We start from the raw sequence: 19,453 nt of genomic DNA, 5'->3' as shown, positions 1-19,453 counted from the left end.
AATGAATATGTGAAAGCCAACTGCATAGCTCCTGTTTGCCAGGCTGCTTAGTTTGGTAATTGTACACATTCTTTGGTATTGTACACATTTTTGTCTCCCTCTCTATAGTCTCCTAATTTCCTGCTGCACTCTGTTGAAATCCCATTACTGCCATTGGTCTGTGGGCCCAGTTTTAATTTCTCTCTGCTACAGCCAGCATATAGTAGTTTCTAGAACAGGAAATAATGGCGGTCTCAGTCTTTGAATCTGTACCAACCTTGAAAATTGCCCCTTTGTTTTCTGTAAAAGTGAAGAGTTCCATGTAATGATGCTGCCCTGGTGACATGGCAGGACATCTGGTTACATTAGACTTTAAGCCTCTCCCAGCAGCACTAGTCATCTCACCCCCTACCACCAAAAAAGTATCCCTGTTTTTTCTTCCTGTGACCGAAATCTTTTGTGATTTCAAAGTATATGAGATATGAAGGGGCCCAGGATGACTTTTTGGGCTATTTTGAGGCTGCAGGTAATTACACGAGAAAACTGACAGCAGATGCACTTCTGTAGTTAAAAAGGGAAAATATTAGGGATGGATATATAAAGTGATCCCATTGGCCAGATCTTCCACTGCTCCAAAGCACTGTAGCTCCACTGAAGTTGAGGATCGTTTAATTTAAATGGTGCATTGGCAGTTTACACCAGCGAAGGATCTAGCCCCACAAGTCTGCAGTTTGTTATAAGATAGTAAATTTTTTAATTCTAGTTAACCTCAAGGAGTTGTTCATTTATGATTTTACAAGGAGAAAAACCTCTAAACATTATAATTTGGAGAAAAAGCCACTTACCAAAAACAAATATACCTTAGTTTGGAAGATGCCTCTCAACCGCTTATAAGTATATTGGACCAAAACTTGAGCCTACTGAGGTAATTTACAAAGCTCCCATTGAAATCAATGGGGATTGAATCTTTATTTTAATAGTTATTCATTTTGCGTTCTATCTGTGTTTAACAGAGGAGTGTCTACAGTCAGCTTCTTCAAATAATTCAAAAATTGTCAAGGTCTTTGGACCCCATCTTAGATTCACATTTTTCACCTCTTTTAGAATTGCTATGTTTAGTAAAATAAATAGATAAATAAATAACCAACCTTAGTCCATTGGAGATAAATTTCAAGCAACGTCTACTCTTTTCGTAAGACCTATTTTTTTCTGCTCTTTTTTCTGGCTTTGCAACAATTAGGGCACTAATCCCGGAGCTGTACAGTTACTGTATCATCAGTAAAGCTGGTATACAACACCTTATAATGCCAAAACATCTGTGTATTATATAAGATGAAGTTGTCATTGTTTAAACAAAAATGCCTATGTTAATATTTCAACTCCATAGCAACACGGGGGGGGGGAGCATCAAAGCACCCCGAGAAAAGGACAATCTAAAGAAAAAAGCTATTTTCCCATCTACCACCTGATTATTAGAAATAAGTGTTAAGTTGTACGAAAGGCTTAGCAGCATCTTTTAAGAAAAAAATCAAAATAATAATCTTAAGCTCAGTGGTGCTCATCTGCCTCTCTTAAGGTTTTACCTTAGCAGCCATTACCATAGCATCTGGGCACATTTCCATTGGCTCCAGTGGTAGCGCCAGGAAGCACTGTGAATTTGGCTGACTAAGTTTACTAAGCATAGGAGAGGTATAGTAAACATAGTGCCCTGAATTAATCCCTGGTGGAGTTCCACCAGTAACAAGTTAGCCTATTAAATTGACCCTGAAAAATAAATTGAAAATGTATACACATATGAAAACTGCTTGAGGAAGGCACAAACAGTCCCCAACTTGAAGTGTGTCCCAACCCCTATCCAAAAAGATCACTACTCTGGCAGAGACCTCCCTCAAAATAAAAGAAAAATATTGATCCCTATTTACAGTCACAGCCCTAATTCATGGATCTAGGGCAATTTGCTTCATTAGAGGGCACAAATTATATTCTTATCTTTTCTAGCTACCGCTCAGAACACCTTTAGGAAGTTTACATCACTATTTTGAGTTTCCGACAAGTCTTCTCAGGGTAAACCCATAGCTGTGAAGATTTGCTGACTGTGTTTGTGGTAAAGAAAAGTCTAATTTAAATCTGATATCAAAGCAGTGGTGCCGACAATTAAGCGCAGACTCCAGGGCCAGATCCTCAACCAGTGTAAACTGGCATAGTTCTACTGGCTCTGATATAGTTATGCTAGTTGATATCAGCTGCAGATCTGGCCCCTGACTGAGTAATCATTGCAAGGAACCACTTTGCAGTGCACCTTATAAATATCTTAACAAATGGGAGGCAGGCACACAGTTCACAGTGGCTACTTTTTATTCACAAATGAATTTTTATCCACACTATTTTTCTACATCAGTGAGTTAAACCGCCTCTGTGAAACATGACTGCCCTTATCAGCTCACTAAAGAGCAGGCCTAGCCTGCCTCTGAGTAATGCTGACATTCCATGAAGTGCACCTGGTTGTGGGGTAACCACCTGCAAAAAAATCACATTGTGGATGACGTCTCTGACATAAAACCAGAAAGGCAGTAAAATCATCATCCTTAAGGGAGTCGGGGACAATTTGTCCTGGTTATTTTTGTTCATATAGAAAGGGCATAGAAAAACTACAGAAGATTTTGAAAGCTCTGCCTGCAGTGTACATGATGGTACTGTACAAGAAATTGTGACTAGCTTTCCTGGTAACTCTTACAGGACAAGAAGGGAGATCTGACAACTACCATCAGAGCTGGGGAAAGAACACAGAAGTCCTTTATTAGATTGATTTTGTCCCTTCTGTTCACAAAGGGGAGGGCTGGAGGTGGAGCTATGGGGTGGAAGCATCATGTCACTGGATACCTGCTATTGTATTCAATTTCCTACTTAGTCCCCTAGGAACTCCCTTAGTTCTAGCTGCCACATGAGCTGAGCTGCCAAGAAAAGCTGCAGGGGGTCTTGGATATGTGCATAGACCACCTGCAAACGCTATTCCCTTAACAGAAGAGTCTGGAAAAGACACCCCAAGGGGAATCTTACAGAGTTTACCTCTGTCTGTAACAAGCCTTATCCCATTTATACTTAACGCAATCCATTCATTTTCACTCTACCTCACCCTTCACATTCGTACCAGAATTTTTTTAATGACACCCTGGCATCTCCTAAGCTAGTGGTTAAGCAGTGTCCTTACCGATGCCTGGTTTTCTAGATAAGGCTAGGAATGCATTAGGCAATATTGACAGGAAAACAGCTTAAAAAATCATGCCCCTCCTAGGCCTACTATTCCCTCCCCCTCCATCATCTTATTTTAGTGCATTGATTTATATACATTTTCTGAAGCTAAGGTCAGACCTCATTGCTCTGAGTAACTCGCCTTCAACAGAACATGGTGCCTTTAACAATAGCTGTGTATTTCTTGGCTCACTAGATTGATCAGATGCTTCATTATTAAAAATATGTTGGTCTTTCTGCCTAAAAATTGGTTTGACCTTTTATCACTGATCCCTTCATGTTATGGAATGCAGTGGTAGGTATTTTTATAGATGTTACTCTGATGCCATCACTTCAAACTTTTATACCTTTATTTCCACACACCCCCACGCTCCAAAAGAAACACAGCATTAGCTTTCAACAGCAGGAGGAATAACTGCATAAATTTACAAATTACAACCCTGGTGTTCACTTTTCATTTTGTGGGACCCTTCACCTGAGCTGCCTATTTAACCCAAGCCTTATTTGACTACCTACCAAAAAAGAACCCTCCCCCACTTCTATTTTTACTTTCAAACTACAATTATGCAAAACAGTATTTTATAAGCATCTCCCTACAAAATCTCTAGGAAGCCATTAGCATTGTACATTTTGAAATTACACACAAATATAGTTACTTACTGTGGGAGTTAAACAAATGAGTTGTGTAATCAGTTACCAATGGAAGTAGGTGTGGGGAGGAGGAGGAGGGCTACTGTCTAGGCACTGGTGGGTTTAGGGAAAGACTGACTAGGCTTCTCTGGGCACCAGGTTGCCCCCAATACAGTTAACTTAATTCAGACCAGATGAACTCTCCCCTACAGTTCAGTTACATTTAGCCATCCTCATCCATCTGCAAGGCTCCACAGCTGCTGTCCCCACAGAGGTGCTGGCTACTAGCATCTCCTCTTCTCCCAAGCTGCTCAGGAACAGACTGTTTTCCATAAGTGGAGGTTGTAGGGCAGCCAGCCAGTGAAGCCTACCAGCATGTCATTGTCTGCTCCCCTTCCCCTTCCAAGAGTAATCTCCTCACCCCTGCCCTACCAAAAACATCAGCCCCTGACTCCCCTCCCTACGGGCCTCTCTCTGGTGCTTGAAGAAAAAGGGAGAGGGGCCAGGAGCCTGGAACTGCTGGAGGAGAATCATCTCCCCTTTCTTCAGCCAGCCAGCCACTGCTGCTCCTCCTCTGGCCCTGTGGGACACAGCCAGAGAAACAGAGGCAATGCCAAAGCTACACCACAAAGTGGTGCAGCTGAGAAATCTGTGGTGGTATTCTCTCCGTTATGCTACTAACTCCTGTCTCAGGGACAGCCCATGTGCAGGCAAGCCCAACACTGACTGCAGAGAAGAAGGTGCCAGCGGTTTCTCTCTTGACACCTCCAGGGTGTGCCAAAATCTAAAGAGGCAAACTTCCATTGGAAGACTACGCCCCTTTTCACAGCACTCCCTGCTTGTACTTTGTTTGAACCAGTTTCCTGATATCTGTGTGGGAGCCACATAACGACTGCAACTTTTCTTTTCTCAGTCCCATTCTCCAGTTTCTTTTCCCCTGTGAGTCCTAGTATTAAAGACTCAAATTAACGGTACGTCTACATCGCAATCAAAAGTGTGACTGCAGCACATGCTGACATACTCATGCTTACTTTGATCTATCTAGTTCAAACAATAGCAGTCAAGCCATAGCGGTATGGGCAACCACACAGGTTTTACAAGCCCAATGAGGACCCGGATGTGTACTTAAGCAGCTACCCCTGTGCTGCTGCAGCTTCACTGCTATTGTTATTCAGGCTAGCTAGATCAAAGCTAGCTCAGATATGTCTACCTATTCTGCAGTCATACCTCCACCTCAGTGTAGACATACCCACAGGTGCCTAAAGTTAGGCACCTAACCCCTTATTTAGGCACCTACATAGAAGTGATCTGGTTTTCAGAGGTGCTGAATATATGCAGCTCCAAATATCTTCAGTGGTTATGGAGAAGCAGTGCCAACATTTTAGATTGTGTACAGACCTTGTATTCCATTTAGGTAGAGCACCGTGGGGTTGCACGGGGTGCATATTACTAGCTCCACACCGTGATACACAGTAGCTTGGATTTAGTTGGCAGCCATCCCTGACAAGGAAATAAAACAATTCCCTAAGACCTGCTTGCCCCAAAACACCAACAGTCCTACTGTCTCATTTGTGGACTACAGGTATAAATTATGAAAGAGCAGCAGAGAAGCCACCATGGAGAAAAGACTCAGTATTAACTGCTTTTTTTATAGCTCCAGATGGCTTCTCCTACGGTGGCTCAATTGGAGAACTGAGATCCACCTGCACAGAGGAGTTCCCACCAGCTTTCGACTTTGGTTCCTACATGGAGACTCTCTCTCAGGTCAATATCATGTATCCTGACTCACCTCCATGGTAAGCACATTTCTGGGTTTCTGCCAGCCCTTTTTATGGTTATTTACTTATTATAGGTACAGGAGTGGTAGTTCTTTTTGCAAAAGAATGTTGTGATTATATTTGTATTTTGCTGACTAAGCCTCTGTGAAAAGGGACTGTTACCTAGTCATAAGTAAATACTCTTTTTTAAGTACTCCCAAAGAAGTAGTATAAATATGTTTGGATAATAGTCTTTAGTATAAGGTAATAAAATTAACAGGGACAAATAAAAACTTGTAAACAGAACGTTTTGGCCACCCTTTTGTGTATAGTAGCTCAATATCCTCAAATTGTGGTTGAGAAGACCTTCCTGGGAGTTGTTGAGGCCACCAGAACTAACCAGACACATTCCAAGATGGGAGAGAACTGGATCAATGGCAGAGAAAATGCTACTGAAAATATCTGATCATGGCTCAAGTCCACAAAATGGAAATATGCAAGAACCTGGTAAATAGGTACCACTAAATCAGAAAACAGATAAAGTGAATAGACACAAAGGTAGACATACAGCAATACGATCGATGTGCAAGACAGCTCCATGATTAGTACATGATTTGACCAATGTTTTGCCTGCTGGCACTGCACTTGCTACCTGCTCTGATTGTGCTATGGGGGAAGCAAACAGCCAGCTTTATCCCATAAACCTGTGTTACAGTGGTTAGGTCTCTATTTCTTCTGGCTCTGGCACCCATTTTGCCATTTGTTGATCCCTCCAAAGGGACAATTAACTATCTCAAAGCTATGCCACGCAATAAATGCTTGTTTCCCCGATATGTTTTTTTCAAAGCACTTAGACTAGAAGTGTGAAATCAACCAGAACCCTGCATCTAAATCCGCAGAGCTGTACATAAATCCACTTACAAGTATGCATTGCTCTAGGGCCCACTCCTGAAAACTGTTACTGATCAAAGCATATCCACTGACAGCAATGGGACAACTTACATGTGTAAGGTTAGCTGTTTACTTTGAACCAGCTCAGTACTAGGAAAAGAGTGTTTTTTATTAGCAGATAGTTTGCACAGGATTGGAAGTGCAATTCTCCACTGCCAGAAAGCTTTTTAACTGGCCCCTCAAGATATCCCTTGAATAAGGGGAATTGCCAGGTGACACACAGTTGCCGTAATAGTTCTACACCATCCCTTTGGCACAGGGGTGCGTGGCCAGAATATCTCTGAGCTTTGGCAATCCCCAGCTGCATTTGGGCTCCTGAGGCCAAGAACAATTTTGTATCATTTAGAGCAGCCCTCAGGGTGCTCTACAGTCTACACTGTACTTAGGGACCAGCCAGCACCTTGATAGACCAGCGTCAGAGAGGCATAAAAGTGGCTAACAACCACTTTCCCATTCCCTATCCCAGTCCTGAGCTGTACCAAGTGCAGCTGTTGTGTGGCCCAGTCTCGCTATCACAGTAGTTAAATATTCAAGACAGAAAACACTGAATAGTTTTGACAACTATTCAAAAACTTAAATTTTATATCTTAGCAACATGGTTGCGGCCAAATCTCAGGAAAAGTAGAGTTTAGCAGATGGTTCAAAGTAAAATGTGGCAAATTATGTAGTGAGACATTTAAGCTTTCACTGAATGTATTATATATTGCTGTGTAAACTTCAGTTCACAAAAGGATTGCAATACAGAACATAAAAATATTAGTATGATGGGTAAGTGTGACAGGGTGCAATTCACCACTGTAGCACCTCCTGCTGGCCATCCTGGCCATCTCAGTCCTTTGTATTGGGGCCTCAGTCTGGCAGTCCTCAGGCTGGAGCACCTGTTGCTTCCTTGACCCTGCCCAGCACGGCTCTATCTAAGGTACTCCTCTAAGGTGGCCAGTGCTTCTCCATTGCACTCCAGGGAGAGGCTGCCCCTGTGCTGTTGGGCAGCCCCTCTTATATGGGTCACCCTGGCCCTGACTGGCTGTTCCAATAAAGCTTCTCCTGATTGGCTGGCACTATAAGCCTTTTCCTCATTGGCTGCCTCCCACGCAGCCTCCCCAAGGTGGCTGTAACCCTTTACCTACCAGTGAGGGGCAGCTACCCCACCACAGTAAGATTCAGTATAGCTACCTTCATACCATGGCCACATGGCATAATGTTCAAGTGATTAATAGTGTGTTAGAACCAGCCAAGTTATTGTGATTTGGATTGAGGGCTGTTCTCCAAGACAATGTTTACGGAGAGGTGCTGTGTTCTACTGGGTTAGGGCTGGGCCTGCGAGCCAGGGCAAGAGAGTTCTAGGTCTAACTTTTATTTACTGTTTGTCCTTGTGCAACTCCCAATAAAATTGAAAAATATTAAGCACCCACTTTGCTATGTAATAAATAAAAATTTTGAATAATAGGTATAGCAAAATATCAGGTTAGCTGAATTACTGGAGTTTCTCCTTCTAATTCAGAAAGGAATATGTCATGTAAAACTAATCTGGGGCACCAAATCAATGATGATGATGTGGCCTAAGCATGAGGGAAAAGGGGCGAGGAACAAAAATAAATGTCAGCCCAGACTAAGCATCATTGCATTAACAGCAGTGATAAATTAAAACTACCATAGCACACACCTGAAGCGATAGGAGTCTGTGGGTGTTCTAATGCCCTGGGCAAGCACCAGAAAAGTTTGTTTAAGTTCACAATGTTGTTCTAATGTTTTGTCCTGCTACGTCACCCCCAAATGTCAGGTGCCACTGAACTGAGCATTCTTGAGCACATTATTTTTGCTAAAAACATCCATCTGAAAAAATCCTGGGAGCAAGAGTGGAGCCACTCTATGCCCAAGGGTGACTATAATTGTTTCAGACTATCATTTTCACTAGGTTTTGTACTCAGGTCTTAAACCAGAGAGAGAGTGGGATTAGGTAGTCTGGTTGGAGAAAACCAAGAACATAAAATAGATTTCCCATTTTTCTGCGATTAGGGGAAGGCTAAGTGTTGTGCTAACCAATTATGAGCTGGAGGAGAAATTAACAGCCTCTACAATGGGTGCATCATTTGTAATCCCAAAGCTAGACAGCATCTCAGGATCCAGATGTGCCTGAAGTAGGAGAGATGTGACTTCCAAAATCCACAGCAATCAGATTATACAAAAAAGCTGTCTGTACTCCAGGTGAATTTGTAAAGCCATGGCATTATTCAAATATGAAAGCATACCCTGAGGACCAATCCTACAAGCTCTTACCCAAGCAGATAGTTCCATTGAAGTCAATGGGACTTGGGGCCAGCTTTAGGAACTGCGGCGCCCAATTTGAATACCTGGCAGCGGTCTGGATCTTTGATGGCGGGGGGATCCTTCCCTCGCTCCGGGTCTTCCGCGGACACCCCGCCGCCAAAATGCTGAAGACCCGGACTGCTGCCGGGTGAGTAAAAAAAATTTAAAAAGGCGCCTAAGGCTCATAGACTCAAGGACTGGAAGGGACCTCAAGAGGTCATCGAGTCCAGTCCCCTGCCCTCATGGCAGGACCAAATACTGTCTAGACCATCCCTGATAGACATTTATCTAACCTACTCTTAAATATCTCCAGAGATGGAGATTCCACAACCTCCCTAGGCAATTTATTCCACTGTCCAACCATCCTGAAATAAGAGTAACTAACCTGAGAATCCCACTGCATAAGAGAGATCCTCCTGGGGCCAGCTCAGGCAGCACAAAGCTGTCCTGATGCAGAAGAGTATCTGGCATTGTATATTTAGCTCAAGATCAGAAGAGCAGCATTAGTAGGGAACAAACAGAACAAAGATACCTCTATATGCAATTTGACCTTCCTCTACATCTCATGAATGTCTTTCACAGAAAGACAAAATTCCACTTGATATCTCAGCTCAAACTGAGCAGTGAAGAGCACAACACCCTAGATTTCCTAGGGGAACAGTCCACAAAAATTAATCTACACTTTGCTCAGAGCCAGTGCAAACATTTAGCCAACCTAGGCAGTCGCCTAGGGTGCTGGGATTTGGGAGGCACCATTTTCTTCAGCAGCGACCGCAGCGGCCGGATCTTCAGCCACCCCGGTCACTGCCGGCATTTAGGCGGAGGGAGCTGGGGCAGGGAAGCACGGAGAGGGCCACCTGCAGCAAGTAAGGTGGGAGACCGGCATGCAGGGGAACTCCCTGTCCCAGCTCACCTCTGCCCCGCCTCCACTGCATGCTCTGGAGGAGGTGGGGAGTAAGCTGCTTCACTTCTCCCACCTCCCAGGCTTGTGGTGCCAATCAGCTTAGGCACCACAAGCCTGGGAGGCGGGAGACATGAAGCAGCGATGGCGTGCTCATGGTGCTTATGCTCAGAGCAGGGGTGAGCTAGGGCGGGGGGTGCCTCAGGGCAGAGGGTGGAGAGCTGCCGCAAGGGGGGTGCCTCAGGGAAGAGGGGGGGAGCTGCCACGGGGGAGGGGGAGGGCGCCTCAGGGCAGGGGCGCGGGGGGGCGCAAGGTGGAAGTTTTGCCTAGGGCGCGAAATATCCTTGCACCAGCCCTGACTTTGCTATAGTTATGCAAGGTGCCGCATCCACACACAGCTCTCCAGTAGGATCTCCAGTGAATAATACTATTTATATAATCTCTAATTGGGAAATTTATGAAAAATGCCTTGGGATGTTAATAATTTAATTGCTTTGATGTCTGAGCTGCAAATCTCATTTAGGGCTCAATTTGATTATCACTATAGATGCTTTTTCTAATCATTTCTTAGATTAGATTTAGAGGAATATCAGGCACTCGGTTTTGTCATAGTCCTGCCACACTCATGGGGTAGTTAAACAGAAGCAGTCTGGTCAATTTGTCTTGGCAGCCCTAAATATATAGTGCTGATATCCATAAACATCCCAAGATGTAATGACTTGCTAATGAATCTGAGATCTGTGTGAACGTCTGTCAAATTGATTTTACATGAGAAGAAAAACAATTGACAGGTCTTAAATGAAAGAATCAGAATGGTACTTGGATTCACTTCATATACTGTTCCTGTCATATACAAATAAATTTTACAATGCTGGGGCAGTTTTATATGGTATTATGTCATCCTGAAACATTTGAAGCCTCTGTTACAAAAGAAAGCAAGATACTTACTTCCAAGAACGCTCATTATTACTGAGAAAAAAATCTATGCCATCTGACACAAAGAATCCAGAGCATGGAATTCTATTCCGCAAGAGTTACGAAAAAAGAAACATAACCAAACACCATCAGGATAAAATGCAAGATCCAGCCCTTTTCCAGAGGTCATCCATCACCATAATATGAATTTGCAGCATGCAGCAGCAGCTGAAAAAGCACAGGGCCGGCGCCAGTTTTTTTTGCCGCCCCAAGCAGCGAAGGGGGGTGAGGGGGAGGAGAAGATAAAGCCGCAATCGGCAGCACTTCAGTGGCTGCTCTACCATGCTGCTTCATTCTTCAGTGGCAATTCGGTGGCCGGTCCTTCCATCCTAGAGGGACTGAGGGACTCGCTGCTGAATTGCCACCGAAGACCTGGACGTGCCGCCCCTTTCCATTGGCCACCCCAAGCACCTGCTTCCTGCGCTCGCACCGGCTAACCATGTTAATAACCATTAGAAATGGGATATATAATGAGAGAAAATATCATAATGCCACTATATAAATCCATGGTATGCCCACATCTTGAATACTGCATACAGTTCTGGTAACTTCATCTCAGAAAAGATATACAAGAATTGGAAAAGATACAGAGAAAGGTAACAAGGGGTATGGAACAGCTTCCATATGAGGACAGATTAAAAAGATAGAGACTGTTCAGCTTAAAGACAGAGATGACTAAAGGGGGATATAATAGAGGTCTATAAAATCATGAATGTTGTGCAGAAAGTGAGTCAGTGACTTCAGTGGGCTTTGAACCAGATCCTGTGCCTCTGTTTCACAATTTCTTCTGTAAAATGAGTCTAATAATATCTACCTCATATAGATGCTGAGAGATGTCATTAATGTTTGAAATTCAGCGATAAAAGGCACACTGTGGGTGTGAAACTCAGAATCAGCCTCACTCTGCTCCTATTTGAATCAGTGGTAAAATTTCCAGTGACTGCCTAACTCTGATCATATTGATAACACTGAGCAGTTTTTCAAAACTGCACCATAGAAGTGCCAACTATTATTAAATGGAATATGCTGCAGCACTAAAAGCAGCAATATCTCATAACCCACTGGCACCCCAAGATTTTCCTAGCCAGAAATCCATTGCACTATGCAGTATAGCCACAATAAAGTTAAGAGGCCTTTGATAGTCAGAACTGAAAAAAGTAAGATAGTTACCCTCCTCGGAAAAAAAATCCTTGCCGAGTTCTCCTCTGATTTTCCACTGACCGGAACAGGATACCTACCAAACTGGATATTTCTGTCATCTGCTGGAAAACTCGTTTTTAGATTAATCAAGTCAAAGCCCTCTCCTAGAAGCATGAGCCTATTCAGAACTTTACACACTCACGGATCATAGTGTGGGTTATTTTCCAGTGGTCCTCACATATGAGACGACACTAACAAACACAGTGATGGTATATTAAAATGAATATTGGTGTCTCTTAGGATGTTTATATCCCCATGTGAGGCCTGGAAGTTCTAATGGAGGTAAATGCATAAGGGATTATTTTAAGAAGGCACAATTTTCTTAATTGGTTTTGATTACTGTAGCAGTGCCCACAGCTTCACTCTCATTTATAATGGTAATGCGGACACACACTAAACACTGCTTATCAAGGGTTTATAATTTGTATGCAAAAAAATTCTTTCCAGGCTGAAATTTGTCACACAAAATTTTCATCACAAAATGATTGATTTTCTTTGGAACATATTTATTTTAATTGCTTTGGTAATTTTAAAGCTGCATGACAATATACAAAATAGCAATTTATCTAGTTAAGATACTGGCTTGCATGTGCTTCCATTTCTTTTAAAAGCTTTCATTTGACAAACAAACAATCTTTAATATTTAATACCTTATTTTTATAAAAATTGTAAGTGTCCCTGAGCCACAACTGTTTTCTGCAAGACTTTTTTTTCCCTTCCATGCATATTGCAAAGTAAGCCCTAGTCCTGCAGCTTTTATTCATCCAAGTAATCCCAATGAAAACACAAGCCTAATATTATCTGTTAGACTCCAATAATATACTACACACATCTTCCAGGATTGGAGGACTGGATCTCAAGTACAGTACTTTGTCAGTATGACTGTTCTAACTACATCTTGAATGAAAAATGTCTGCAATCAACTTCAATTTTCGAGAAGAGAAGTTTTTTAGGTGACTATTAACTATGAGAGAACAGAGGCACAGAACAGACTTACACAGGACCAGTCTTTTGCAGAGATGGGAACAGAACCCATACTCAGGTATCTGCTTGCCCCACACCTCCCACATCTTACTACTCTTCAGAGTCCTGGACCATCTAAAACAGGCATTATCATCATTATTTGGTTTTGGTCACTGCCATGATGTGGTCAGCACTTTCTGAACAAAGATCAGGTACAATCCATGCCCTGAGGAGCTCAGAATCTAGAGACAGTGCACACACTTACCACAACACCAAGTTTCACAGTCAATTTCCTGTAAGTAGGATCAGAGTTTAACTTGCAGGTTGCCTCCTCCCCTCAACCTTAACATTCATGGATTCTCTCACTCTTTAGGTTCCTTTTCTCTGAATACTCTGGGTTCTCTAATATCTGTAACAGCTGCTGTTTATAATACTGTTTTGTAAAAAAAGACACCAAGTGTCAAAAGAAGGGGACTCATTACCAAAGAAAGGCTAAAGAAACAGCCATTTTCCCACACTGCCCTGCTTTTAACTGCTCTTTGTTTTTCTTTCATGTGTCTGTTTTCCCACCTGTGAGGATTAGGGCTCCCCAAGTCTCTACCAGACCCCAATTCAGGTTGTTTGTAATATCCATCCCATTTATAGCATACACGGGGTTTTCCAAACAAACAAACAAAGGAAGATCCTAGTCTCTCTTTCCCTTGAGAGATGGGGTAAATCAGAGTAAAAGAAAGGCAAAGGTGGTCTGTCCCTCAAGCAGTCCTTTGTGGTTACCCCTTTGGGGCTTGGATTATCAGCTAGTACAGTGTCTTTAATTAGAGTTTACCTCCAGCCCCTCCTCTCGGGGTATCTGCTTATAGCTAGCTGATCCATGCCATTTCAGGGGCAGTAAGGCCTACAGCTGTCTCCCTCTTAGCTGATCTGGTTCAGAGGGTCAGCAGTCCCTGCAGTACAAAAATCTTCCAGTTCAAACCCCCCTCCCCAGAGCAGTGTGTCCCTCTTAAGCTCTCTGCCTTCCAGGCAGTGCAAGTTTTACAGGTGTGCCTGATTAGTGCTAAACCAGCCCAGAAGAGCTAATTAGTCTCTTCTCTACTAGAGTGAGAGTGCAGCTTCACACCACCTTTTTATTTGACTTCAATTAAGCTTTCCAAAAGCATATTCACTCAGAGGAGATACCCACTTTCTCACAGTTCTAAAAAAGAGAGTCAGTATTCTTTAAAGGACAATTTTCTGTTTGGTTAAAGCCACTTGTGTCATGCATATGTGGCCAGCTTATTGAGAGGTTGAACTGACTGCCAGTAGAAAACCCATTGATTTTAGTGAGTGCTGGATCAGTTTCTCAAGCCTCAATACTGCATGCCTGGGCGTGCCATCAGTTCTTGTTGAAATCAATGTGGATTGAGAGATCTCAACACCTTATTGGCTGGCACTCATCATTCCCAAACCTTTACAGCATGCTGACAATGGCATTGCATTACAGTCACACTATCATGATTCAACCTTTTCAAGTCAGCGGATCATCATATCCCCAGAACCATCAACAGAACTGGAAGGACAAGTCATTGATTCACCTCTAATTGAAATCTTATGTGTCTTGCTCTTGCTTCACCGTTTTTCTTTGTTTACAGTTTGTCTTTCACTCAACTTCTGGGTCTAGCATTAGTGAGACTATGTTACTAGATATCTCTAAGTCATGATACATGAATGTCTATCTCCTATCGAAGGGTGTTATAGATTTGCTGGAAATGAGGTAATGGCAGAATAATGACACTGTTAATTATCACCTCTTTTTTTCCCTGCTTCAGGGCCAGTTATACTAAAAGTCCTGACCTATTATTATTGAATCTCAGAGAAAGATGGATATTGATATGATGAGGCTGTAGCTGGGAGGGCAGAAGCAACATGGGTGTATTACAAACGTGCATGTTACAGATGCTGTGTCAGTGGATACTGATATCTCCAGAAAGGGATCAAATAGTTATTCAAATAAAATAGACTTTCATGACTTCATTATAGACTAAGTTTGAAAATTAAATCAGGTGGATGGTGACACAGAATCCATAACTGCTATGGTTTACATCAAGTGGTACAGGCGGTTGGTGACTTTTAATATGGCCAGCACTTCCAATGGATGCAGCACTCCACAAGCACCTGAAATCTGTTCATACGGAGTGGATTTTTTTAAAACTGTCTTTGCATTTGAGAAAATAGTACTTTAATGCTTACTAACTTACCAGAAAAATAGAAGCCTATATAAAAATAGGATAAATACATTTAATAGATTTTTTTAAATCACTCGGACATCTCAGGTGTAGATTGTCTCTATTTAAAAATATGAACAACTAGGAAAAATCCACAGTCCAAGAGCATAAAAAGTTCCACTCATAGATAAGAGCAATGCTATCACAAATTGACATTTCCTTTCCTCTGATGATCAATACCTCCCCAACATGCCTTTCAAGATCCATAAGTCCTACACATGCCTATCACAACCTGTGGTGTACTTCAGTGGTTCTCAGCCAGAGGTCTGGGGCCCTTGGGAGGCTACGAACAGGTTTCACTGGGGGCTGCCAAGCAGGGCCAGCATTAGACTCGCTGGGGCCCTATCATAAGCATCATTCCTAATTCTGAACTTTAAAGTCCAAAATGTGGGTGCCTGCATGAAACCTCCAAGCTTAATTACCAGTTTGGATCTGATAGCGCTGCCACCAGCCAAAAATTTCCAGTGTTTGGCTCACTCTGGTCTCCCCAAAACCTTCCTGGTGGACCCCAGGACTCGATGCCTTGAGTCTCCAAAGGGAAATACCCCTTCCTCTTGTTTCTCTTTACTTCTCCCAGGCTTCCACTCCGTGGGTTATCCTGGAGAGTTTACTTACGTTAAGCTCGTTTGAATTACAAACGAGACTGGGGCAATTTAACTGTCCCTCCTTCTTTTTCCCTTCTGTTAGTCTTCTCCGTGAGAGGACGTAAGCCTCGCACAGGGATTTCTATCCCTAGAGCCTCATTGAGAAAGACAATCCAACAGGTTCTTAAAAGAAAAGCTTTTTCTATTTAAAAAGAAGAAAGACAAATGCTCTCTGTATCAAGAATACAAATATACAGGTCAATTGCTTAAAAAGAATATGTATAACGCCTTATTCAAAAAGAAATTACAATTTAAAATGCCAGCGATACTACACCACGCTAAACTACAAAACCAATAGAGTATTGTTTTTCTACTTTGTACTCACATTGGAATGAAGTTAGAAGCTTGAAGATAGAAGATCCTCTCATAGCGAGAGCAGCAAAAAGACTCGCAAAGGGACCCCCCACATTCCCTCCCTGAGCTTTTAAAAATCTTGTTTCCTGATTGGTCCTCTGGTCAGGTGTTTGGTTCCCTTTGTTAACCCTTTACAGGTGAAAAAAACATTAACCCGTAGCTATCTGTTAATGACAGACCCAGGGCAGAAAGCTGAAGCTCCACTGTATGGGGCTGAAGCCCAGGGCCCTGAGCCCCACCACCCGGAGCTGAAGCTGAATCCTGAGCAATGTAGCTTCACAGGGGCCCAGGTGACTGCCCGGCTTGCTACCCGCTGACGCTGGCCCTGATTTTTATATGCAGAAAACCAGTTATTGTGGCACAGGTGAAGTTTTTATAACATGTTGGGGGGAAGAAAGAAAAAGGTTGAGAACCCCTATACCTTGTGCAGTAACTCAAATGCCCAACAAGAAGTATGTGGGTGAAACCAGACAATCACTATGCTCTCAAATGAATTCACACAGGAAACTGATAAAAGACGAAAAGCTCTATCCAGGGGTAAACACTTTTCATGAAGTGATCACTCCACATCTGACCTCTCAGTCCTTGTCCTCAGTGGAAACCTGCACAAAACCTTCAAAAGCCAACTCTGGGAAATTAAATTCATAATTCTGTTGAACACTAAAAACCATGGACTTAACAGAGGCACTGGTTTTATACCTCATTACAACAAGTCGTACTGCCTGCTATCTCTTAACTGTACGCTTCATTTTGAGTGATCTCCAAGAGCCTGTTTGACCCCCATATGCTTAACACTGTCCCGCCTTATATTTAGTTTGAACACTCTGGTTATCTTCTCCAGACCTGAGGAAGAGCTCAGTGAAGCTTGAAAGCTTAATCGCTGCCACCAACAAACGTTGGTCCAATAAAAAAATATTACCTCACCTACCTTGTCTTTCTCATATCTTGGGACCAACATGGCTACAATAGCGCTGCAAACATTTCCTCATGACAGTTACACATAACAAAACTGTATACCAATTTTAAGAAGAAACACTCAAGAGGAAATAATGACATTGATTTTCAAGCCACTGTCCTACAAACCCAGCTATTTATACTCAGGAGTTATAAAATCAGATGAAGCACCATCACCATCCAAACCGCTCAGGTTAGCATCAGTCGCTGTCATAAACAGATAGTTAAGGGTTAATGTCTCTTTTACCTGTGAAGGGTTTACAAACAGGGAACCAAACACCTGACCAGGGGACCAATCAGGAGACAAGATACTTTCAAATCTTGGTGGAGGGAAGCCATTTGTTATGTTGTTCTTGGGTTTTGCTTTGTGCTCTCTAGTTCTCTAGACGTGACACACATCTTACAGGCTCTCTTATCTTCTGTTTCAGTTTAGTAGTACAAAGGGTGAAGACAGTATAGTCTTTTTATTGTTTTCTTTATGTGTCATGTGTGTTTTGCTGGGAAATATTTTAAATGTATTTTTCTGCGTAGGTTGTTTATTCCCTTTATTTTATAAGCTAAAAGACTCCTGTATATTTTTCTCTTGATTTACAGAGACAATTTTTATGTTTTTTCCTTCTTTTATTAAATTTTCCTTTTTTTTAGCATTAATTGATCTTTTGGTATTGTTGTATAGACTCCAGGGAAGGGGTCTGCATCCCAGGGGATTTGGTTGGGAGAAAGGAAAGGAGGGGGAAGGGAATGGTTTATTCCCCTTTGTTGTGAGACTCAGGGAATCTGGGTCTTGGGGGTCTCCAGGGAAGATTTTGGGGAGACCAGAGCTTATCAGGGCCTCTACCCTAAGTCCTGATTGGTGGCAGCACTACAGGATCTAAGCTGGTAATTAAGCTTAGAGGATTTATGCTGGTACCCATGTTTTGGACGCTAAGATTCAGATTTGGGAATTATACCATGACAGTCGCATTATAGCTTTTCTTTTCATGTTCATTTTAGGAAGTCACAGCATTTTCATTTGAGATTCAGCTTTCCTTTATTAGGCAGCAACATCATGTAGACATCCTTTATTTTGAGCTTAATGTTCTTAACAGAATTATTTTCTAGGCATGAGTGTATGGTTCTGTTTACTAGATTTTAAAAGAAAAGAGTGGATCTCCAGCTAAGTTACACTAATACGACACAAGTAACTTCAGTAGGTTGATGCCAATGTACTGGAGTGGAGAATCTGGCCCAGTGTAAGCTAACAAATTTATTTGAATATTTAATAAATTTTTAATCCTTTTTTGAAGCACCCCTTCTTCCCCCATCACCAGCTTACTTGAATCAGTTTGTTTGTTTGCTTCTTAACAAATTCTACTAGCAGAACCCTCTTCTTCTCTTCCTAGTGAGATGATCATAATTTATGAATGACAACCAGTTAAATAAGCTCTTTTGCGTTTCCTTGGCAACAAACCTATCTTAATACTCCTTAGAATAAGACCTGACAAAATCATGGAATGATTCCTTCCGCCCACCCTTCAGAACAACTACAACATTTTGAGTCAATGGGGTCTCTAGAGATCCACTGCATTTTTGTTTAAAATCAGAAAGTGATATTTTTCCTTTGGAGAATAAATTTGCTCCTGCTAAGGAAGGATGTACCAGAAATCATCCACCTTTCCTCTCCTTCTGATGAATAAGATATCGTCTTTTAAAAGATGACGGCAAAGAGAAGGCTAAAAGAAGAATGAACTTATCATTCTGTCAGAAACCAGGCCAGAGAAATATAGATTAAAGCATGCTTCAAGGTCAACGACCCTCTTCCCCAGTCAGGAATGCTTTTACTGTATCTTAATGTGCTGCAATTAAGAAAATAATGGATTAAAGGAAATGCTTCATAAAATGCTGTAACTGAGGAGTTGGGAAACGAACAATTAACTGATTCTACAAATTCTTTCAGGGAGGACAACAGCAGCATTCAGGAGAGATGCATGTGTAATAAATTCCCATGATCCCAGTTCATTATGTTGCAATAACAGTCATTCCCAGAAGTACATCCTTTTTTGCTTAGAAGGATTTTTCTGTATGTATGCAACATTGAACCTCATGGCTAGACTATGTTTTTAAAGGTACAATAACTTTGAAATGTTCAAGCAGCAAAGAGTCCTGTGGCATCTTATAGACTAACAGAAGTTTTGGAGCATGAGCTTTCGTGGGTGAATACCCATTTCGTCAGATGCATGTAGTGGAAATTTCCAGGGGCAGGTATATATATGCAAGCAAGAAGCAGGCTGGAGATAACTAAGTTAGTTCAATCAGGGAGGATGAGGCCCTGTCCTAGCAGTTGAGGTG

General features: G+C 42.2%; 1 protein-coding gene across 2 annotated transcripts in view; it reads left to right on the top strand.

The window, feature by feature from the left end:
• The window catches only part of BEAN1 (brain expressed associated with NEDD4 1), a 118,399-nt gene that overhangs the window by 87,160 nt on the left and 11,786 nt on the right, over positions 1-19,453 (top strand). For both annotated transcript variants that reach the window (XM_032803764.2, XM_032803763.2), the window contains one exon: positions 5,513-5,654. In XM_032803764.2, coding sequence (XP_032659655.1) covers positions 5,513-5,654 — 142 coding nt within the window. The remainder of the gene's footprint in view (positions 1-5,512; positions 5,655-19,453) is intronic.

The sequence above is a fragment of the Chelonoidis abingdonii genome, chromosome 19, assembly GCF_003597395.2.
Source record: "Chelonoidis abingdonii isolate Lonesome George chromosome 19, CheloAbing_2.0, whole genome shotgun sequence".
NCBI lineage: Eukaryota > Metazoa > Chordata > Testudines > Testudinidae > Chelonoidis > Chelonoidis abingdonii.
This window is presented reverse-complemented; position numbering and strand designations above follow the sequence as displayed.